Raw genomic sequence first — 25,199 nt, 5'->3', positions numbered from 1 at the left:
TTTCAATCCCACTATCTGTCAATTCCCCTGTCTGTGTCAGTGTATCTCTAATTACAGATATATCCTTGCCTTAATTATTCTGTATTTATTCTTTGAGTATGACTGCGGTTTTGTTATTAATTTCTTATTAAGAGGAATGGAGTTAAGCTGTTGAAGTGAGTTTTTTTTGTATTTGTGCTGATAATAACTTATGTTTATCATAAATAGTTTTTTGATATTTGTAAAGTACTAATCAAAATAATCTGAAAGATGTTTGTCACACTATAATTAATATCTCAAGATATTTTTACTTTTTTGTAATATGTTTATGTGTTCCATGTTATTCTAATTTTCTATGCACCAATTGTGATATAAATCTTTTGTTTGTTTTAGCGTATGATTGAAGGAATAGTCGAAATCATTCAACTATTAAATCAGATGAATGATACTCCAGCAGCCAGTATTGGTGTTACTAGTAGTAATGTAACTGTGTCTAATTCTGATGATTTTTCTTATAGTGGATTTGCTGGACATAAACATTCTAGTCGACATTTACACTTTTTGTATCTGAACAAAGATAACATTTTAAAATATGTAACAAAACTTTTGATCATTGCTCTTAGGGTAAGTTTGAAATTTTTCAATTTAAGTAATTTATTAATAATAAAAAATATCAAATCTATAAAAAAATGGTAAATAAGCTTTGGGTTAGTTTGGGTAGATTTAACTGATGTAGACTGTATTTTTATCATCTCTTTTCCTTTTAACTTGAACTCTCCACTGCTAAGTTGTACAGAGTAATTTTTCTAATGTATTTTTTAAATTTAATTTTATCTTTCAAATACTGGTAAAAAATTTTGTATAATACTTTGTTAGTGTTACTTTTTATTTTATCTCATTTTTTTTTTATTAGGTTTTATTTTGATCATTTATGTATTTATTACATAGATATATTTATGTATTTTTTGTGCCGTTTTTGTTTTTATTTTATATTTACTTTTGAATAGTATCTTTACATCTATTGCTGATTTTTTTAATGTTGAAATATGTGTCTGTTATCCAGTTATACAAGATCTGTAAATAAAGTAATGAGATTAGTTTTTTTTGGTAGCCAAAGTGGCAACACTGTAAAGTTACTAGTAAACATATGGTTGTATGAGAACAGCTGATTTATATTAGGTATTAATATTTTTAGTCTGTTGTTGCCACATGAGATGTAAACAAACTTTTCAGGAAATGAGTTTTTGTTGTGCATTACAAAAATGAGTGATACTAATTATGAGCAATGTTGTGCAATCAAGTTTTGTGTTAAACTCGGTGAGAATGCTACTGAAACTTTTTAAAAATTGAAAAGAGCTTATGGAAATGATGCACTGTACAAGCCCAAGTTTTTAGATGATTTAAAGCATTTTCAGATGGCCGGGAATCTGATGTGGACAATCCATGCTCTGGAAGACAATTAATTCAAAAAGTGATTAATAATGTTGAGTGAATCAGAGACTTGATATGGTACGACCAGCGATTAACTGTCAGAATGATTTTAGAACAATTGTATTTGAATCATACCACAGTCCACCAAATTTTGACAAACGAATTGGACATGAAAAAAGTTTGTACAAAATTGGTCCCAAAAAACCTCACTGTTAAACAGAAAAACAACAGGGTGGAAGTGTGCCGCGATATTTTAGGGCTAATTGAAACTGATCCTGAGTTTCTAAAAATTGTTATTACTGGTGATGAATATTGGATATTTGAGTATGTCCCAGAAACAAAATTCCAGAGTAAGGAGTGGCCCACTTCAAACTCACCACGTCCCAAAAAATCAAAAATGAGCAAATCAAAACCATGTTAATTTGTTTCTTACATAGTAATGGCATTGTCCGTAATGAGTTTTTGCTTACAGGACAGACTGTAAATCAATATGTTTACCAAGAAATCCTTGAAAGACTGCGGAAATGAGTTGCCCACGTGAGACCAACCATGAAAGACAACTGCATCATGACAGTGCACCTTGTCACACTGCACTCTCAATTAATGAGTTTTTGGGAAAGAGAAAGATTCCTGTAGTTCCTCAACCACCTTATTCATCTGACTTGAATCCCTGCAACTCTTTCCTGTACCTGACTTTAAAAAAACACCTCAAAGGACACAATTTTGGAACAGTAGAAAACATTAAAAAAAATTAACCAACCATCTGAAGGATATTCCGGTTTCTGAGTTCTAACACTACTCTGAAGTGTGGAAAAACCATTTGAAATGTTGCATGGCTTCCCAACGGAACTATTTCAAAGTTGATAGACTCCATGTATAATGGGATTGTAAATATAAAGTTTTTTTCTAAACCAGTATTATAAATTAAGTGAATTATGATTTAACAAGTCTTTTTTACAATTTTTTTAATACATGATTGGCATGGCAGAGAAGGGTTTCACTGCTATTAAATTTCTTTTGGGCAATTATTTTGTTTATACCTCTAAGGAATGTATTTGCTTCTTTACTCGATGTCTAATTGCATGTTTTGTGTATTAATTTCTTACAAAACCAGTTGAAACAACAAATTCGATTCATTTCCCTATTCTTTTTTTCCTGAAGATGCTGTATTGAATTTATGTGAGACAAAATCTGTTGAGCATGTCTTGATTTTTGTGATGCAGAATGTGCAGTCAGTCATCTTCTGTATGGAATACTAATTCATAGACTGATGTAAGTAGCAGGAATACAAAAAACATGTACTTTTGATATATTGGCTAACAGAATAATATTGCAGTTGTAGTTATAAACCTAAGGCTTATAACTACACCTAGGCTATACACCTAGGCTTCAGGTGTTATGTTTAGGATCAGACTTTGTAACTTTTCTCCAAAATAAAGACTAACAAAAGTCGGATTGAGCCTCCATGAGATGCACCTGGATATATCTGGAACAAATCGGAGAAATTTATCTGGTAAACTGAATCTAAGCAAACTTCATAGCTTCATTTATCATCAAATCACACCTCACTATCACTTCACTAGATCACATCAAGAGTTGTAACTTGGGACCCAGTCCCACCACATGTGACCCTTTGACAGTCAACCATAAAAGGTCTTTCAAGAAATACTCAGCTGATAATAATAATACCAGCTGAACCAAGCAACACCAGAGTTCAGAGAAGGCAGGATTCGGATACGGTGGGCTGCCACTTAGAAGATAACATGCAATTGGAAGCATTGGAATGCCCCAACATTACACACACGAACAAGAGAAGTACAAAGTTCAAAATCAAACCAAAGCAAATCGCCTACATTTCCACACACAATGTAAACTCACTCATGCAGACTAGTAAACTAAAAATACAAGAATTCAAGTCACAATACCCAAGAAACTCAACACTCACCCTAAAAGCATCTATAGATGCTTGTATGGAGTTTATCAACCTGATTAAAAAGCCTGTTCCAAACTGTGGGAGATTTTTCATCACTCCTTCCCAGGTATACCTTTGTAGAGTCTATATCCTTGAGATTCCATGGCATCCTGGTTTGTGTTTCTTATTTCCTGTAGACCCATGATGAGAATTTTGTGTTAGTCCATTAGGTCAGCTATTATTTTTAGTTTACTAGTCTGCATGAGTGAGTTTACATTGTGTGTGGAAATGTAGGCGATTTGCTTTGGTTTGATTTTGAACTTTGTACTTCTCTTGTTCGTGTGTGTAGTGATGGGGCATTCCCATGCTTCCAATTGCATGTTATCTTCTAAGTGGCAGCCCACCGTATCCGAATCCTGCCTTCTCTGAACTCTGGTGTTGCTTGGTTCAGCTGGTATTATTATTATCAGCTGAGTATTTCTTGAAAGACCTTCAAATCGAAGAGTGTAGCTAAAGAATGTCTGTTGTATTTATACTATTGTTTATGTAATCACACTTATAATAAGTTGCAGTAAAGCTCTCTGAAATGTTAGAAAAGACTCTAGTTAGACTGTGGTATGTTACACATGCTACAGGGGGTGGGTGTACTAAAATTTCCAAATGAATTCAATTATAGTAATTAATTTTTTTGTATAATTTTTTAACACTATAAACTTAGGAATTTGCAATAACTTGTCATGGACATTTACTGTAATTTATTATTTTGTTTTTTAAATAGTTATGATGAAATTAAATTAAGCTGTTTTAAAATTGACCTTAACATTTTAATTTTGTTTTTTTCTAGAAAAATTCAGCTGATTTAGGAGTTGATAATGGTTTAACTGATGGACATGTTCTTGTACTCCTTCAGTTGGATTGGCCTAATGAAAAGCACATTTTTAAGGATATTACTGAGCATATCAGAGTTAGTAGGAGATTTAGTTATAGTCTATTTATGAAATATATTGTTAATATTGAAATTTTAGAAGAGTTCATGAGCTTATCTACAGAGCATGGTGGATCAGTTACTCTTGATATAATGATACCCTCTAATAACCAACTCATTAAGTAAGTAAGTTACATTAGTATGTAAATAAATATGTTTGCTTGTGCATTTTACACAATAAAAAATTGAATCAACTTCATTCCAGTTAGCTGCTGTTTTGGTGCTGGAGACCTGTTCAACTTCCTTGAAATTTTTTTATTAGAATTTTAGTATATTTCATTACCAATCATGTAATTTTTTTAAATGAAAATTTATTTTTAACAAATCATATTTACTGAAGTACGTGAGTTTGAAAGTGTTTCACAAGTCTTAAGGTACTGACTATTTGGTTCATCACTGAAGCACTGCTTAGGTTACCAACTAGCTTATTGTTTTATATGTATTTCATATCTTTTTCAGTATGTTTTGTTCTTACACTTTGTTCAATTGTAGGTGCTCATTAGGTTTTATAGACTTACACGTTTATATGCAGTTTCTTCTATAGTTTGTGTATTTTTATAAATTTATTTAAACTAATAGTTTTTTTGGCTTTCATGGTTCTAAATTATGAATAAATTAAAGCAAAAAATGTTACACGTATTATGTTAATTATGTATTAAATAGTTATAAATGACCGATAGAATTCAAAAACTTCTGTAATTATGTGAAGGTAACTTCAGCTTTAAAAAAAGACAAAATATTGATCTTTTTTTCATGTTTCTTAGGTATTCATTAATAGCTATTTGAAACCTGGGGTAAGACACTGTTAATCCTCATGAGGGTGAAACAAAAAATACTATTTTGAGCTATTAGTGTCCAAGTCGGTTAGAAAAAATACTGCACAAATTGAAGGTAGGATTCACATTCTAATGTGTGAAACATTTCCCTGTGTTATTTTCAGACAAAACATAGCCCTTGAAATGAAAATGTTAGACATAATTTTACTTAAAGTTACATATTTCATCTGATCTGACCTAAACTAGGAACAGAATTATGTTGTGTTTTTTACTGCTGCTGCAACCACATCAACTTATAGGGAGATGGATGCAGCTTTTTGGTGCTAGCAAGTAACCAAAGTAAATATGATTTATTATGTAATGTCAGAACATCTTATGTCAGTGTAAATCGACATAAGATTTACATCAACATAAATTAATATGTTGATGTACATATTAGTTTACATAATGGTGTAATAAAAAGACATTTGTTTGAATAATAGAATATTTTCATTAGTCAGTATTGCTAGTTTTACTACTCACAGATTCATTTGGGTTGTCTTCATCATTAGCAACAGTACTTATCATTTTTGATTTTACTGCCATACCAGCTGCTTCAACATAATATGAATAACCTGCAAATGAAGGCTGATTGATGTTAGTAGCACCAAGCAGCATGATCTTATTTTACTAGATTTTTAAAATTAAACATAAAAATTTTCTTTATTATTATTATTTACTGTCTGTTGAATTGCTATCTTGTTGATTAATGTTTGTAGAATACATATCATCATCACCACACTGTAACAAATTGAAATTTATTGAAAAGTGAGTCTACAAACAATTGGAAAAAAGGAATTTCTGTTGCACTCTTGCAACCTAAGCATTAAGAGTTGGTTTTTCAATGAATAAAAGCAATTCATTGAAAAAAATGTTAAATTTATTAAAAAAATTTGCATGATTGGACAAAAAAAAAACACCATTAAAAAATGAAGAACTCCGTAGCCTGTTTTTGCTGATCTTAAGACAACTTAATGTTACAAAATGAATGTTAGTAACCCGTGCTGTATTTCCACAACCTGTAATTAGAAAGTGAAATTTATGAAAATCTGGTTCAAGTTTCTTGTACCCACATATTCCTTGTAAAGAGAAATAAGAACACAGTGAAAGTAAATCCTCTGTAAATAATAACAACCTGATGAGAAATGTTTTACTATAAAAGTTGTAAATTCACAAATCCATTTGATATGATCAAATGCACAGATATTACAGAGATATTTAAAATTAACAATTGAAGGTAACTAAAATTATTTTTCAAGATTATTGTAATTTAATATTAGATCCTGAGTCCTGGGAAGGACAGTAAACTACCCTGATCTACTTTGATTGGTAGATCATTCTTTTTCACCACCCATCCCATTTCCTTATGCTTGATCATCCCTTCTTCCTTGTCAATGGGTCTGTGAAAGCAGGATTGATTCTTCTAGATTTTCCATTCTGAGGATACCAGGACCAGAAGAACCTCGGTGCATCTTTGGTATCTGCCAAGGTGGTTTACTTCGAAATTGTTTCAGTTTCTTTTTTGGTAATCTCTCAGTAAGCCTAATGGCTGAATTGCCTATCAGGTAAAGACAGATTACCTAATCAAAAAAATAGGTGAGATCATAATTGTGCATATTTTTGAGTTCAATTTTCTAATTCTATTTATTTTTTACTATTTTAATTTGTTTTTTTTTTTTTTTTAGCCATCAAGTCATTTGACTATTGTATTGGACTTTTCTGTTCAATTATATTTTGTTTTAGTCCCTTAACCTCAATGTATATGTAATAAATATGCTGTTATTATATAGTGTAAGTGTTCCAATGTTCTCTTCCTTTATAATTTTTTCCTTCTACACTTCTCTTCTATAATCAAATAACTAACCCTGTACACTTTAATATGTGAGCGACCAACATCATTCTTTACATATTTAGTAAATGAGTTTGTTGTTTTCATTTCATTTCTTCTTTTCTTAGTCTTATCTCACCTTTTCAGCATTCTCATGTTGCACTATCATAAAACACTACACTCCATATAAATGATTTTAATAATTAATTTTGATTCTGAAATCAATTTTTGACACTAGCAAATTTCTTAATTAGTTTTGTATACATTTATATAAATTTTAGTCATCATTTTTTGAAAAAAAAAAATAGAGTGAATGTCCTCTCTTTTATTTTAACACTTAGAGTGTTATTATGTGTGTGGCACGCTTTAAATGCCACACTTACAAAAAATGCCAAGCCCATAGTATTATATAATGCTGTTTTAGTTAGAATCGGTTCTGAATTAAATAATTGTGTGTGTTGGCAATGTTATAAAAGATAAATTAAAGTATTTCATTGTTACAGTTCTTAATACTATGCACTGGTAAAAAGCTATGAATTGGCAATCAAACAAAAAGCGTGTTCTTTTAACCTATATGTTTATGCTATATTCTGAGTCTATATATCTGACCGTACAGCTTTTATTAAATTTTTATTTATTTAAACTTGAGGTAATGTATTATATGTATTTTCTCTACTAAAAGTGGTTAATTTATTGGTTTATACTAACATTCCCAGTCATTATTATGGCTCTTTAAAGCATATAAATCACCTGAGATAAGAAATACAGCAGTCAAAGTTACGTTCTCTGATATTACAGATATTTATTACATTGTAATGAAGAAGGCAAGAATAAACCACTTCATTCCCTACTTTGCTTTGCTAACCTGTCATAAGTCCTTGTTATTTTGTTAATGGTTATGTCAGTTTCAGTAGTGATTTGTGTCACATGTCAAGTTGCCTACAACCTGACAGGCAAATTTTACAGTAGTAATGTCTCATCTCAGTAATGTTGTCTAATGGTCATATCTAAAAACTTAAAAGGCATATTGTATGTTGCATGTGTTACTTCAGTATAAAAGCAATATTTAATTTGTAAAATTGATTCGTATAATAATAATAATAATAATATGAAAACAAATTGTATATTTTGACTTTATTTTTTAATATATTCTTGTATTATTTTTTTATAAATGTGATTAATGCAAACATGACATACATTTTATGTACTGAGCTTAGTTCCAGTTATCCATTTGCCAAAATTTTCCAACATCTTTTTACCCAATTTTTATTGTTCTTTTTTAATAAAAGAAGCTTTATTGTATAAGCTTCTTAATTGGTTTGACTATCATTGTGTTCAGTAAATGTGATATTCAAATGAAATTAAAGCGATAATTATTATAGTAACAACCAGTTAATTTGTAAATTTATTTATTTGTTTATTTTTAGTCAAAGAAGAATGTCAACTCGAGGTGTGGATAAAGGGGCTAAAGAAGATTTTAAAATGGCTATGAGAAGGCAAACAGCTCGTTGGAATGAAAATATCAGTTCTCTTGTGATGCGTTTCATTACAACAGAAAAAGATCTTCTTGAACATTGTTTGGGTACGTTACAAGAAAAGTTTTTAGTTTTGGATTCATAACAAAAATATAGATTATATTTGCTTATTTTTATTATTTTCTTGTTACAGTGCGAGAGACTTAAATTTCAGCATTGATTGACTGAGAAAAATGAGATTCAAACATTGCCTTGGAGAAGTCAATCTTTAAATTTTAATGTCAGCTTCAATTATATATAATTTTATGTTGTGTTATGCTTCATTATTGTTAGAAAGGATCTTAAAGGAAAAGATTTTGTTGAATTTTGAAAAGTTGATGACAATGAAGTCTATAAGTCATATAAGTCTATATGTTAATATCTTGTAATGATATACCTGTTTAATGTCTGCTTCATTTGCTTGCCATGTCATACTCTAGTAGTAAAAGAGGCTGTCTGGATGACAGTAATCAGTGTTTACATGATTTTACATCTTAAAATTTTATTTTATAAAGTAGCACATTTCTGTGCCTCTAACAAATTTGAAATGAAACCAATATAAAATATGAATATGATATTATTTATCACCGAGTGGGTTGTAGTACATATATGTATAATTTATAGTAAAGCATCCTAACAGTAGTAGAATAGTATTAACATTACTTTTTTTAATAATTAACTTATCTTATTTATAAACATTTTAAATTAACTTAATTAAATATATATTAAATTAAGTTATTATATATTAATATTTAATTAATATATATTAATTACTATATTTTAAATTAAATTAATTAATTTATAAACATATATAAGAAAAATTGAAAAACAGTAAGTTGAGTTAATTATTAAAAATTTAATTTTCTGAATATACGTATATTATTCAGATCAATAAATCCACCTAAGAAGTAGAGTATGAGGATGATATTCTTACCTTATTAAGTCATTCTTCACTTTTTAATGAAAAAGGTGCCTTTAGAAAAATTTTAACTGGGAAAATACACCTACCTTAAGACTGCAGAAAAACCCAAATTCGCCAATAACATGTAATATTTTAACTCTTTCAATGCTCTTTTTTTTTCCTGTTTAGCCTCCGGTAATTACCTTTCAGATAATACTTCAGAGGATGATATGTATGAGTGTAAATGAAGTGTAGTCTTGTACAGTCTCAGTTCAACCATCCCTCAGATGTGTGGTTAATTGAAACCCAACCACCAAAGAACACCAGTATCCACGAACTATTATTCAAATCTGTGTAAAAATAACTGACTTTACCAGGACTTGAACACTGGAACTCTTGACTTCCATATCAGCTGATTTGGGAAGACATGTTCACCACTAGACCAACCCGGTGACTTAACTATTTCAATGCTACATAATATAAAGCATACCTCCCACCAGGCAGGCTGAATTTTTTCCATATTTTGCATTTAATACGCTATTAGAATATCACCAATGTTTTTTTCTGAAAAAATACTTGCTTCTTAAAAAGTTGTATAACATTTTTTTTACATACTGACTAGATATAAGACAGCAGGATGACATTGAAATTCAGCATTGTTAGTTTGTACATTTATCCCACCCAGCTGCCTACTTTTGTGCCAAGTAAACAGCGTAGTTACTGAGCAGCTGTTCAATTTTTTTTTTCTTTGTACTCTTTTTAATTTTTGAGTTTTATAAATTTAAATATATCTTGGCAAATAAGAAAAAAAATATATAACAAGTAGATCATGACAATATCTAAAATTATGTTTACTCTATGCATCATATATTAGTATTGAAATATTGCTCTTTTATTTACTTCATTGTCATATTTTTGTAAGTTTAAGATTATGTTTAAAGATTATTTATATTTATTATTTATTTTTTTTCTGAAATTGATGTTCAAATAAAAGTAATTGAATTCCATTGAACAATAAATTTTCCCCTGTTATCTTTATATCTTGTAGTAAAATAATTATTCCTTACAATTATTATGGATAAGTGAGTTTAAATTTTATAGTATAATTATTATTTGTTCAGTAATTAATAATAATTACATATTTAGAAAAATAAATTTAAAAAATTAAGTAAAGTGGTGAAATAAAATAAAAAGAATGATTTAAGGAATAAATTATTTATTTCACCATAAACAGCTATTTATAAGAATTGTGCACTAACAAAAGAGACAAAAGAAAACAATAAAATAAAAAATAGAAATAAAGGTTGCATTTTAAGATTGGCCATGTGCACATAGGTGCACTTACTTCTTATAATAAAATAATTACTACAAGAAAGTGAATATTGCATTTGATATTTAACAGTAATTAATTAAAAGTAAATTCCATCTTATATTAATTATTCTGTGTAAGCTGCAGTAGATTTCTTAAACAGTGGCTATAAAAATTTATTTTAAATTGAACTTATTTTGAACTAAAATTCTAAAAATACTATTTTGTAATGCTAATTATCTTTAAAAATGTAAATTTTTTAATAAAAACTATAATTTTTTTAAATATCTCATATAATTACCAAAAGGATAATAATTACTTGCTTTTCTTAAACTCACAATGTTCTTTTTTCATGTTTGTCCTCAAATCTTACATCCTTAATTTAACATACTTCCTGACATTGCCTATTGATGAAATTTTACACAGTTACTAAGGTCAGGTGACAATATTTCACCATTACTTTTGCAAAAATCTGCCCATACGAGGATAAATTAAGGGTACGGGTGTAAAAATTGCAAAATCTGCAAAACAGCTGTGTGGGGTTTTTGAAGTTGCAGATTACAAATCCAATAGCCGTTTGACATAAAAAATGCCAAAAACTTGGTACAGGAAGTTTTTGTGGTTTTAAATTTGAAATTTTGCCACCACTCATGTATAGTAAAACCTGAGTTAACATAATTTCACGGGACTGAAAATATTTTCCATTGTGAACAAGATTCTGGTGAAAACAGGGATGAACTAGTAGACTATACAATTAAAAAGAAAAAAAATATGGTAGTGTACTTACCAGAACTCCATTGGATCGTACAGTAGTTTGTTAGCGAATTCATAAGCACAAAATTTCTATCTTATGTTCGCACGTACAGAACAGTATACTGGATTGTACAACAATTTTCATATTTTAATTTAAAAAATCTTAAATTTAGGAACTGATAATTTTGAAGTATTGAAGTATAACGAATTTCAGTACCTTAAACTAATACACTTTAATAAGTAAACATAATTTAAATTAACCTAAATGTACTTTATTACTACTCTTTATGTAATTTAGTCTTTATTATAAGAAAAAGAACTGGTTATTTTTTTTTTACTGAACGTTTACTTTCAGCTACTCTGTTTTCTGTCAACATTCTGGCTTTACAAATTATATTAAACAACTCTGTGTCATTTGCTGTAAGTGAAAATTCCTGAAGGTCTAATAGGTTGGATAATACTGCACTGTATGATCTAGTTTTAGTATTGTTCATTACTGTTGTAGCATTACTGTTACGGTCCTCATCATCGGAATTACTTTTGTCTTCATCAGTTTTCTCTCGATGGTGGTCAATAAATTTATCTATATTCTCTATGTTAGCCTCAGTCTCTAATAAGTTGTCCATGTTAACAAAATCTTCAGCAGTTATATTTTCATAAGAGCAGTCCTTCCTGCAAGTCATCAAATGTCATCATAAGTTTCGTTTCTGTAGCCATTTGCATTTGAAAGTTTGCTTTTTGGAAGCAGTGTTGAACCGTCTCTGCCGATATGCATTTAAATGATTCTAACAGCCAAATTATAGCATCGAACACTGATATAGATTTAGTTAGTTGAGTAGTTGACCTAACAGTTTCAGTAGTTGCTAACAGAAATTTCATTAAAAATCTACAATAATGTAATTTGAGACATTTAATTACACCCTGGTCCATAGGCTGGGTAATGCTTGTAGTATTTGTTGGGAACCAAGCTAATTTAACATGGCTTAATGCAATATTTGGATGACATGTTCTTATCTAAAAAGATAAGAACATGTCTATTTTGCTGCTTTATTCTTGTGTTAAACCCTTGCAACCACTCTTCCATAATATGTGACGTCATCCATGATTTTTTGTCGGATCTCCAACAAAAAATTGTCTGTCTGTCATTACCTATTATGATTGGCCATGAGTTACTGAAAATGTAAACATTTATGTAGTGTTAAATGTGAATTTATCAGTTACAACTCTGATTTGACTAATTTTTATTTTTTTTTATGCAGGGTAATTTGTAACATAGCGTAGTTCAGTTTACTGTATATAATATGTATAATACTAACTCACCGGGTTGGTCTAGTGGTGAATGCATCTTTGCAAATCAGCTGATTTTGAAGTCGAGAGTTCTAAGATTCAAATCCTAGTAAAGGCAGTTACTTTTATACGGATTTGAATTCTAGATCATGGATACCGGTGTTCTTTGGTGGTTGGATTTCAATTAACCACACATCTCAGAAATGGTCAACCTGAGACTGTATAAGACTACACTTCATATACACTCATACATATCATCCTCTGAAGTAATAGCTGACAGTGGTTCCGGAGGCAAAACAGAAAAGGAAAAAAGGTATGTATTGTATTATACAGCATACATATTTTATTTTTATATCATGGGAAACTTTAGTACTGTACTTAATGTATTAAATGGGTATACGTATTTTTTTTGCATAAATTACAGTACTCTACATGATTCTCAAAAAAAATTTCCGTTAATTCATGAGATTTTTTCAGTTTCCATGTCAACCAGGTTTCCGTTATTTCAGAGAAAGTTAACATCATATCTTTGGTAAAATTCACAAGACCAGGGAAATTTTCCATTGTAGACAGGATTCCGTTATCTCAGGTTTTACTGTATATATAATAAACACACAGATGATTTCTGGCGGGCAGTATGATATTTGGCTTCATACCATTCATATAGTTCCTAGCAATTCACTTGGCTTCGTATGATCCACATAGCCCCTGATGATTCACTCAGCTCTGTACAGCACACAACGTTTGGCAGTTCACTTGGCTCCATATGATTCACATACCTCCTGGCAGTTTCATGTTTGTCCTCAAATCTTGCATCCTTAATTTCCTGATATTGCCTGATCCTTGATTTCCTTTACTTCCTGATATTGCTGATTGATGAAATTTTGCAATTCATGCAATGTATGATAATAATTTGATTAAAGTATGACTAAAAAGCATAAAACAAGTTTTTGAAAAAAATTTGTAATATCATTTTTGGAGTAAATTATCTAGAAATAGGTTTTGAATTTTTCATTTTCTTAAAACAATATTGTCAACTCATTTTATTTATAAATAAAAATATTCTGTAAATTGTTATGTTGTCCATATTTATTTTTACTGTTAGAATTTTGATTGTGTTAGGATTCCCTAAAACCATTCTTAACATAGTCCAAGGGTACCTTCACAATGAGGAAAGCCATCTTTAAATTTTTTCCTTCTTACTTTTTCATAAAAAAGTTAAAAGTTTTTTCATTTACTTTTCTTGTAGTTTTATTTGGAAGATTTATATATAGTGAAATGAAAAGTTTTGTTAGGCTGCTTTGGTGGTTTTCTGGAATAGTAGTTCAAGGAAATAGTGTTTCAATGATGCTAAAATGAATTGTGCAAATTGATTCTCTTTACACTATACCAGTTTTAAAGATAATGTTATTAACTAACATAATTTGGGAAATAGGTTTTGCTAATTGCTAATTTTTTGCACTTCAGTATTTTGGGAAGGATGGTTTATAAGAAATCATCTGGTCTTGTCTCTCAACCTATTCTTATTTCACTCCGCAATCATTTAATGTTTGTTAGATGTAGTCTCTTATTTTGAGCTACTTCTCCCTCAAATTCATTGTAAATGGCATGTGCTTCTCCTTTATCCTCTGTTTATTTACACATATTCTCATGCCACAGTATTCCCAATTTTAATTTTTTCTTTAATTACTTTTGGGAGATTACCTTTATATGTAGAACATAAAATTCTAGAGCCATAGGTGTTGCACAACAGTAGCTTCTCAGTTAAGAATACACTGTTATAATAGTTGTTCATATACAAGGTGTTCCACATAGAAACTTTCAGAACATGTTCTACTGGTGAAAATAATGAAAAAAGTTCATAAATAAATATAGATCTGGAAACACTTTCTTTTCGAGTTACAGCTAACAAAAGATTTCACCCAGATTTCAGCTCTTCTAATAAAAAGAAACCCCACTGTTATTTTTGAGACCCAAATTAAGGGAGTAAAGTTGGTGGTTTCTTATGTAATTAGAGCTGGGAAATAGGATTAAACAGGTCCCAGAACTGTAACTAGTAGTTTTTAACATCCGACAAAACACAAAATTTGGTGTCAAAAAACAAGATTTTTTTAGGTTTGTAGTGCAATAGCTTTGTTAAATGACTAACAAATGCGGAAGATTTAGTAATAAAACTGTAGAAAATTCAATTCTGAGAAAGTTAATGTAAATACAGATAATAAAAAGTAAATAAAAACATTTAAAAATCAGTTTTTTATTGAAAAAAATGGACAAAAAATCATATTTAATAAACATTTTTCATAATATAGCAAAACGAAGTAATAAAATACATGAAATGTTAAATGTTAACAGAATAAAAAACCTCAGTTGCAATAATTGTTCGAATTCCCTCCATAACATACACATCACCCTGCCCTACGTAACATTTTTTGCTGGTGGCTTTCTGTATCATCACAGGATTGTTTTGTATAAGTTCATTAGCATTTCATATTTTAATGTGTAATTCTTTAGTATTAACTTTTTGTTGGTATACTATCATTTTCATTTGGCCTCAAATGATGAAGTAATCTAGTGACATTAAGTCAGGTGATCATGGTCACCAGTCAATTGGTCCACCACAACCAATCCAGTTTATGATACTAGCATTCATGTGATTTCTAGCTACTGAATGTACTCTATGTGGCATTACACCATGATGCTAGAAAATCATTTGCAATCTAGTTTGAAAGGTACATCCTTCAAAAGAGCCAACAAATTATTTTTCAAGAAATGAATGTATGTATCTACTATAAAGTTTTCATTGAAAAAAAAATGGTCCCAGAATTTTGTCATAAATAATGCCACATCGAACATTAATGTGAAATCTATGCTGTAAACTAGTTTCCACAGTACCATGTGGATTGTCTTACCTTATCAGCATTGCCTTGAAGCCAATGACAGAAATCTAATTGCTGGGGTAATCTGTTGGCCACAAATTTTGGACCTTCTGCAGGCATAAAAGATATAGATTTTCTTTCCACACTTTGTTTTTTGACAAACTAGTGCAACATGGAATTCACCTTGTACTAGTGCCTGGGCTACGCTGAGCATGCTGAATCAAATGATGTTCCATCAGTAACACGATGATTTACTTGGCATTCAATGGAAAACAAACACGTTGGAAGCGACCCTTCCATTCATAAATGTTGATATACTGAAGAATGTTTATTAGATACAAAAAGAATAATACGATTTTCTATCTGTTTTGCTTCAATAAAAAAATGATTTTTAAGTCTTTATTTACTTTTTATTGGCTATATTTACATCAATATTCTCAGAATTGAATTCTCTACAAGTTCTGTTATTAAATCTTTCTCATTTATTAGTCATTTAACAAAGCCATTGCAATACAAACCTGAAAAAAAAATTGTTTTTCAACACCAAATTTCGTGTTTTACATTGGATATGTTAAAAAGTACTGGAGTTACAGTACTGGGACCTGTTTAATCCTATTTCCCAGCTTAAATTACTTAAGAAACCACTAACTTTACTCCTGAATTTGATTCCCAAAAATTACAGTAGGGCTTCTTTTTATTAAAGGCTGAAATCCAAATTTTTAAATTGAGATTATTTATCATTTTCAGGTATTAGGTTCTATTATTATAAAAATTATTTTTTTTCTAAAATATTTTATCAAAATTTTTAGTGGGCCGTTAAGCTGAATATCACAAATTATCTGTATACTAACAGTTACGCATGCATGTAACGGTATGCTAACAGTTATTCATGTAAAAGACATTAATAAATAATAATGCAATTCATTTTATAAAAATATCTAAAAATAAAAAAGTACTGTTCATTTTTAGCCCAAAAGAATTGATTGAAAATTGCATTCAAATCCATAAATTCTAAATTTATCATGAATTCAAATATAATTAATTATTTAACTCTTTTTTATCTTATATTAATTAATTAAATCTAATCTGTTTAAGTAAGTACAAAAATGAAACTAACGACAATGATGTTTTAGCTGTTAAGAAAACAAAAATTTCAAGCTAAAATATTCATAAAAATTAATATTGTTTTAAATATTTCAAATAACTAAATGTAATATTAATTAAAATGAATGAAAGGAAATTGAGTTTTTACTTACCTGCAATAAAATAAGGTGTATAAGAATTTTATATAACTTTAAAAAAATCGTAGTGAAATAGCTCTGTCACAAAAAATGAACACAAAGCACTGTATGAAAGTACGAAAGATTCTAAGCACCATTCATAACATAACAAAATAAAACCCCTAAACAGTCCCCCCTCTAATTTGTAAGGTGAGAACATAATGCTGAATGTATAAATATTCAGTGTTGCTTATAAAAAATTGATTATGGAAATATCTCCGAAAACATTATTATTATTCATTGAAAAAAATAAACAATTAATCATGTTCTAAAGAACAGTTTCTTGTAATTGTATCACTTAGATGGATTTATTGATCTGAACATATTAAGTAATAAAGTCGTGGTATCATTAATACAATCATACATATCAACAGCACAGATGACTGGTACTGGCATTAATTAGTTTATTTCAATAATGTAAGGACAACTGTTTATTGAGTGTATTTTTTGCTATTGTCATTTTATCCTTTTGTATTTCAGGTTATTAAAATATGTAGTATATTGTTAAAACATGTTACTGCCCAACTAGAATTATTCTAACTGCTTTTTTGTTTAATGATTTTCTGCTTTCTTGTTTATTTTACTAATAATTGCTTAGAAATTCTTACTTTTCCATTTTATGCTTATCATTTTTTTCTATGTTATAGCTTTATATCTGTTTACTTATTATAGGTATTTAAGCCTTATTAGATACTTGGTAGTCTATGTACAAAGTCTTGCTGTAGTGTTTCTTTCTGATATATACTGAACCAAAGATAATAAATTTACTTCTGCAGACAAGTGAATGTTTTAAAGTGATGTGAATTAAGATATAAGATTTCCAATTTTAGGATTTTATGAAATTATCCCCATATCCCTCTTGAATTAATATTTTAAAATCTTAAAGCTTTCTGAGCAGTATGACTTCAGTGATTACTTAGAAGTGACATGAAATGTGTCATTCAAACCCTAAATACCTGTTGTAAAAGCTTTAATTTCTATTCGTTCTTTTACTATCTCCATAAGACTGATATTTTAAATTAAAGAATTTGATTATAAATAACAGTCATTTGTCTTTTAGAAGTTATCCATCCATGTTAAACACCTAACTATCTTTTGTTTTTCATAATTTTCTTTTCTGTAAATTTGTACTCAGTCCCATTTCAAACGAATGAGAAGAGTGGTCTGATATTATATTGAGAGCAGTTAGTGTAGCCACTTTATCAATGATATTTGATTTCTGGTAAATAAGCAGAATTCTGATCGTTGCAGTAGATTAATAGCAGCATTTAAACTCTAAATCTTACTTGTGTCTTAAGAAATTGTTAAGGAACTAAATTGAGTATAATTTCCTTTGTCAAAATTGTTTTACTGCTAATGATTTGTGTTAAAACAAGATAAATTAAGCTTTGAATCCTAACCAACTGTTTTACTCTGCTCTAGTTTTATTACTAGATAGTAAACTACATTATACCATTATGTAACTCCTTTGGTCTGAAAATAAGCCTTTTATATTTTCAGTCCCAATCCCTACTGAAGAAAAATTCTACTAGTAATAAAAAAATAATTATTATAGTTAAGAAACTTTAGCACTTAAGTTATAAAGGCTGACATACTTAAATATTTAACTTTGTTAAATTCTTTAATTTCTATTCCTCTGATTATAGTTTTATACCAAAAAATGATGTTTAATCTTCATTATAAATAGGATAAGGTTGGTTTGTTTAAAACTTCTAGTGATATTCCATCATATGAAGTTATTCGTGTATCCTGTGATCAATCAGTAAACTCCCCTGCATTTCTTCTTTTTTTTAATGTAAGTAACCTTAATGGTTATCACTAAAGTTCCTTGTTATTATTTATTGTATGTCTATCCTATTAGTGTAGACCCAGGTAGTCTGTATTTTTCTATCCAAGAGTTCTCAGGAAAGTAATTTATGTTTTAAATCTACCACACAAGGAGTGGTGGGTAAAGACACCATCTTAGTGAATCAGAGTTGTGTGCTTACATTTCTAGCAGTAATAGAAAGAGATCAGTGTTTTTTTTACACATTTAATATCAGTTGTTTAAAATGTACACTGCAATGGCAAAAATTGTTTGTAAAAAACTGTGAAATTGGTTGGAATCAATCACCAACTTTACAGATATTATGGAGATAATATAATGAGTGTGAGTAGTGTGGTGTGCTTAGGAGTGGGCAAATCAATCCCAATGAAGAGAGAAGTGGTAAAGTGACTGTTGTGAATGATGAATTGGTTTAGAATTTTTATTAAGTATCTTTACTTTGTGATAACCAGTGATTTATAGTTCCAGAGCTTCCTTATTTAATTCCTCAGATTCTCTTCTTCAGTTCCACTTGAATTGATCACAGTAATGCTAGACTATTGTAAGTTTTATGCCCAGTGGGTTCCCCTAAACCTGTTTCCCCAACAGCAAGACACAATGGATAGGTCAGCGTTAATCTTTCTTGAGCATTACAACATTGAAAGTTTTTTTTTGACAAAATTAATATGAGTGATAAGATTTGTTTCATATGTAGATGAAAACACAAAAAATTAATCATCAGAATGAGTTAAACAATCACCAACAAAACCTCATAGTATCAGCAATCTTTTCTGCCAGGAAAATTGTGGCAACTGTCTTTTGGGACAAAAAGAAATCTAATTTTAAAAGGTGTCTCCATAATCTATTCATAACTGTCTTTTAAGCTGTTAAAAAAAGTTGAGAAGGGCTGTTCAACAGAATCCCCTTAATGTGGTTTAGTTGTGGTGCTTTTTTTTCATATCAATGCTTGCTCTTGTTTTACTGAGCATACTCAAGCATTGTGTTTAAATTCAATTTAGAAGCTTTTGATTAACCTCCTTTCAGTTAGAATTTGGTACCTACTGTTTACCATTTCTTCATGAACATGAAACGGTTTGCATCTCAACACTTTGACAATGATAAATTGCATTACATTGTGGAAGATGTCTCAAATCAGAGATAGAATTTTATGATGATGGGATTCAAAAGTTTATGCAGCTCTGTGACAGAGTCTAAGTTTGGCTGAAGAATATGTAAATACAAGTTTTAAGTTGTGTGTACTGAATGTAATAGTGTTGGTTTTTGTTTCACAAATAAATGTAAGTTACTTTTTTGATAGCAAATGGTCAGACATAAACTTCTGCAATTTTACAATATTCTCTATGTATTTATTTCCTTAATTGATAATAATGACATTTTTATGGACTAAATAATAAGCCTCTGCACTTTTGCTACACTGTCAGTGTATACCCGTGTGTGTGACATCTGACATCTTAATAGGTTGATTAAGGCCTTTGACAGAATGAAATTTGCGCTTACAGCTTTTGATCTGATCCCGTGATCATAGTTGGGGTATAGAAGGCTTCTGAACCTCCACAATATTCCCAGTCTGTCCCTTACACTGTGAAATCAAAGTGATTTTTAATTGGTTTGAAGGTGACTAGTTACTATTAGAGCATTACAGCTTAATGTTTATTAAAGGTTGCCAAAATATAATGGTATAATCTTCTCAAGACCTGCTTATAGATACATTGGATAAATTTAATAGATCCATCCACTCCCATAATCTTTAACATACCTCTAGAAGAGCTTTAATAATAACTTAACGATCTTTGAACATGGAATAAAACTTACAAACATCCCATGCTTTATTAAGTAAGTTGTTAATATAATTTTCTGCTGCTCTCATTTTTTTATCTTTTTTTCTATGAAAAGATTTTTTCTGTAATTTTTTTACTTTATTTATTTACTTTTTTGCTTTGCCAGTGCTTCAGATTTGTAATGTTAACACTTTTTTTTTTGGAATATATTCCAGAGACAGAACAAGAATTGAATGCTACTAATGGTATGAAATTGTGATGTTCATTGTGACATATTACAGCCTGAACAGCAATGCAAGAATGAATGCAGCCCCATATTTTAAAACTTCAACGTGTAATAAAAGATGTATTAATTTTTTTTATAAATCTATTTTTAATTTGTTTTGTTTCATTTTAAAATGTTCACTGCTGTATATTTATGTAAAAAGTTAATTAGCAAACTAGGGGTCAGCATTTTATTTTTGAAATTTAATAGGCAAATCATTAGTTTTTCATGAAATGATGTTTATTTGGTTAAAATAGAACATGAGTAGTTATTTTAAAATGTATTTTATAAATATATACTTACAGATGTTTCAGGTTTTCTGAAAGAATTTTACAACATAATAATAACAATTATTATTGTATGATAATTAATAATCATAATATGATTTTAGATATAATTTTATGTAAAAAATAAAAAAGTTAGTCTTAATATCATATGTTGAATACATTTTGAGAAAAATCATTTGAAAATTCATAAAAATTGGCCAAAAATAATTACCTTTTTGTAATTTTTTGGAAGAAAAAATAATTATAATAAATTCACAATAAAAAATGTTTGTTATACATCTTGTATTAGTAACTGAATAATACCATTAAAAAAACTGTTATAGCTTGTCCAAGCCGAATTGGTACAGATCTGATCTAGGCAATGGTTGCCTAGGTAGTGCGGAGCTATAATGTACTACTCATGGAAGACAGTATACATACGGTGCAATAAATTGTATGGTATAAATTTTTTTTATCTTTAGTAATTTTTTAATTTAATTAATTTTTTCTACTAATTTAGGATATATATATTTATTTATTTATATATATATAAAATATATATTTTATGCTAATGTTTATTCCAATCAATAAAAATATTCAGATCATAAATTTTTTAACTATTTTTAGTCTTATATTTATATAAAAAAATAAATTCATAACCGAATAAAGCAGTACACAAATATTTAACTAACTTATTTTTACCTCTCTTATATTAACTCGCTCTTGGACTATGTATGTGAGATTCATGGTACGGAACATTTCAGTCAAATTTTGAAGCTCTTTTGTTTATCCATTCCCTCTGAAATTTTGCATACAGGTTTGCTTCTGATGACAACACATTTTAGCAACATTATCAAGTCGCTAAGATGCCCTAATTGCCAAGTGACAAAAATGCCCCTTGAACTTATGAAACCTCATTTATGGTATGGATTCTTTCAGTCGAATTTTGAAGCACATCCAGTTATCCATTCACTCTGAAATTTTGCATACATGTTTGCTCCTGATGACAACACATTTTAGCAACATTTTCAGGTCACTAAGATGCCCCCTAAGTTGCTAAGTGAAAAAAAATGCTCATTGAACTTATTCAACCTCATTCACATGTATATTTTCTTAGTGAAAGAAATTTTAAGTAAGATATATATTATGGTATACAGTTGCAACTAGAAATTCTGTACAGTAGTGACTGAAGTTTTGGGAAAATTTAGTACTTTTAACTGGATCTGAATTTTCAGACAAAGGTCGTAAATATCTGGAAAACGGTCAGTCTTAGCACTCTGAAAAATTGTTTCGAATGTCCTCAAATGTATCTCTCCACTCCCAGTGGTACCTATTAGATGATAATATTTTCAAGTGCCTCCGGGACGCCGTTCAGAAGTTTGGGAGGGGTGCGATGGGGTGCCACCATAATATCTCTGTAATCGCTTGTCCGATTTTCACGATTCAAACAGTGTATGTATCAGCAGGTCGAGTGCTAACTGTTTAATGCATCGGGTACACTCCTGATCAACCAGATCTTGGTTATCCAGAAATCAAATCGTTTAGTCTTATGTTTTGATTATACTCACCCACCATAAAACATACCAATCCAATCTTTCACTAAATATGCTCAAACCTATGCACTAGCACAGTTGTAAAGTATAAACGTATTAAGATTAAAGAGTAGAAAATAAAAATATGTAAAAAAAGTTTTTAAACACCACTCTCAAATTAAACACACTAAAAGGTAAAATATAATTTTAGGATGGTATCTTAGAATGGATTTGATAACAAGCTTTGATGATGATATGTAAGATTATGTGAAACTCATAGCTTCAAATTAAAAATTTAATGTTTTTGCCAATTTTTTCGTATGCGTGATGAATGGCCTAAAGAGTGGGGTGCAGACATGAGCACCCCATTCCTTTGCAAGGAGAAATGAATTTTTTCCAAAAGCTATTTCACCAGTAATTCATTAAACTGTTCTTTTTGAGACTCCTGTGGCAGATGTAACACGTTCTACAACTTTTTTGAGGTCACTAACAAACATTCCAACTGCAGTATCTCCTGCCATGTAATTAAAAACATTGTGTATAATTTCTTTCCCTTGGCGGTGAATGCCTTTTCCATGTAAATTAGACATAATAAAATTAGTTCACTACCATAAGAAATTTAACGCGAATAAATTACTTTTAAATTTCGCTTAAGACTACAACTACTTTCAAGAATTGAAACTCAAAGAACACTATAATCATACATAACCTTATACTCTTTGGATACACGCAATTAACTGGAGAAGTTTTAACTGTAATAAAGTACAAATTAGAACGGAATCATTTACAAAAACAAGTTAGTCTCTGAATGAATCAGGAACTGTTTGTATAATTAGAGATTTAATGTTTCATGTGAATGTTTAGAATGAACATTGTTCAGTTATTATTTATATAAACCTGAATAAATAAATTTTTCTTACGTATGACTCAGCCTAGGCTGGCATATGGTTGTTCATCATTCCCAGAACAAAGGGCAAAGAGCATAGCATAAACAGTAAACATCAATATAGTGCTTATTTGACTTTGATATTTTATACAATTATAAAACTATAAATAAATACATTTAGGCCTAAACACTAATCAGTAACAGTCGATTAGTGTGCATAATATTGCATAACATATCTACTTCAGTATCTAATAAAGAAATAAATTATTAATCTAATAATATATAAACTCAGGATTAAATAAGTAAGTAATAAATATAAGATGTGAATTTGTTCATTGATTGGAATAAACAATAGTTGTACCATATACATTCTGTCTTTAATCGAGTAGTATTATAAAGCTGTGCTCATTAGGCAGCAAGATATACAGCTATGCTGTTCATCAGATCTGTGCCAATTCAGCTTGGACAAGCTACACAAGTATACTTAGGTCGTATTTTTGTCCAAAATAATAGAGAAAACAATACCAAAATTTTATTTAAAGCTAATTAATAAAGTATATATATATATATATATATATATATATATATAGGAAATAATGAAATTCCTAGTAGTATACAAAAAAATTGAAAGTGTTGAAATTGAAAAATTTACATTGATTGTTCAAATTCTTCACCCAATTCACATTTTAGCTCAGCAATTTACATATGTTATTGAATTTTCTGATGTTCTTGGATTGGTCCTGTTTATTCATTTTTCCAGTAAAAAGCATGATGAGTTCTAAAATTTCATTTCTATAGTCAAGACTCTTGAGCATGTGATTACGAATCTGAATGTCTTATAGGAAAGTATAAAAAAGAAAAAATACAATGCACCAGTTTTACCAAAATACTTTTCAGTTTACAGAGACTTTAGTGATTGTAATGGCAAAACAATGGACTACTAAACAAAAATTTTATAATAGAAATAAATATTACTAGCATAGTTCTTTATGTAAAAATATTTTCTGGATAATTTATCTCTATTATTTTAAATAAAATACAACTCAGGATACACTGATAATTTTTTATTAAACAGTATACTAATTTATGAAAATTAAATTCTCTGCAAATTTTTTTATTTTGATAACATTTTTTTCCAGAAGATGTGAAAAATAAGTTTTTTTGTAATGTTTTACAAAATTTCATGTTATCTTATAAACCATAAAACCAATGAATTCATTAACTTGATTTTTAAAATTGTGTAAGTATAATTATGTATGAAATGAACAATTTATATAGATTTAATCCACATAAATTCACTTTTATCTTTAAGGCCAGAAAATGGAAAAATGTTTAATTGATCAAACTGAAAAACAACCACTTCTAGTTAATTGTTTGTATGAATTTATTGTTTTTTGATCAGATAATAAGTTATTCTACAGCCCTGTAAAATATTCCAGGAACCTCATGGAATGTGGATACTTTTGTGTGATGTATTTGCAGGATTATAACAATTATCATTAGTTTTATTTTATCATTTTATTGTATGTAATACTAAAAATAGATCATGTAATATTTAGGATGTTCATAAGATCAGAACTGTTTGTTTATCACATTCTGTTGTATATTTTAGTTAGTAATGTACATATGAGTATAATACCAGTTTATTCGAATTACTCGTGGGAGACAGTATGCTGTTACTTATTTTTGTGTTCTTATTTTATCCTTTATTTTTTAACTATCGCCTTTTCTGCTTATATTCAGAGATTGGCTGGATAATATACTCTTAGCCAATTAA

At 29.3% G+C, this 25,199-nt stretch overlaps 1 protein-coding gene across 5 annotated transcripts in view; it reads left to right on the top strand.

Moving 5' to 3' along the window:
* The window catches only part of IntS10 (integrator complex subunit 10), a 44,416-nt gene extending 19,803 nt beyond the window's left edge, over positions 1–24,613 (top strand). The window contains exons 11-15 of one of the 5 annotated variants that reach the window (XR_012756108.1): positions 373–603; positions 4,167–4,429; positions 8,378–8,532; positions 12,687–13,027; positions 20,689–21,057. Coding sequence is in view for 4 of the 5 variants with exons in the window: in XM_075363265.1 (XP_075219380.1) it covers positions 373–603; positions 4,167–4,429; positions 8,378–8,532; positions 20,689–20,732 (693 nt within the window). In the remaining variant the exon portion in view is untranslated. Of the gene's footprint in view, positions 1–372; positions 604–4,166; positions 4,434–8,377; positions 8,533–8,618; positions 9,049–12,686; positions 13,028–20,688; positions 21,058–21,348 lie in introns of those variants that run through there. The other 4 variants (XM_075363267.1, XM_075363265.1, XM_075363268.1 and 1 more) reach the window with 4 other exon arrangements.
* The last annotated feature ends 586 nt before the right edge of the window (positions 24,614–25,199 follow it).

The sequence above is a fragment of the Lycorma delicatula genome, chromosome 4 (genome assembly GCF_047948215.1).
Source record: "Lycorma delicatula isolate Av1 chromosome 4, ASM4794821v1, whole genome shotgun sequence".
NCBI classification, from domain to species: Eukaryota; Metazoa; Arthropoda; class Insecta; order Hemiptera; family Fulgoridae; genus Lycorma; species Lycorma delicatula.
Note: the sequence above shows the minus strand (reverse complement) of the source record. Positions and strands in the feature narration are given on the sequence as shown.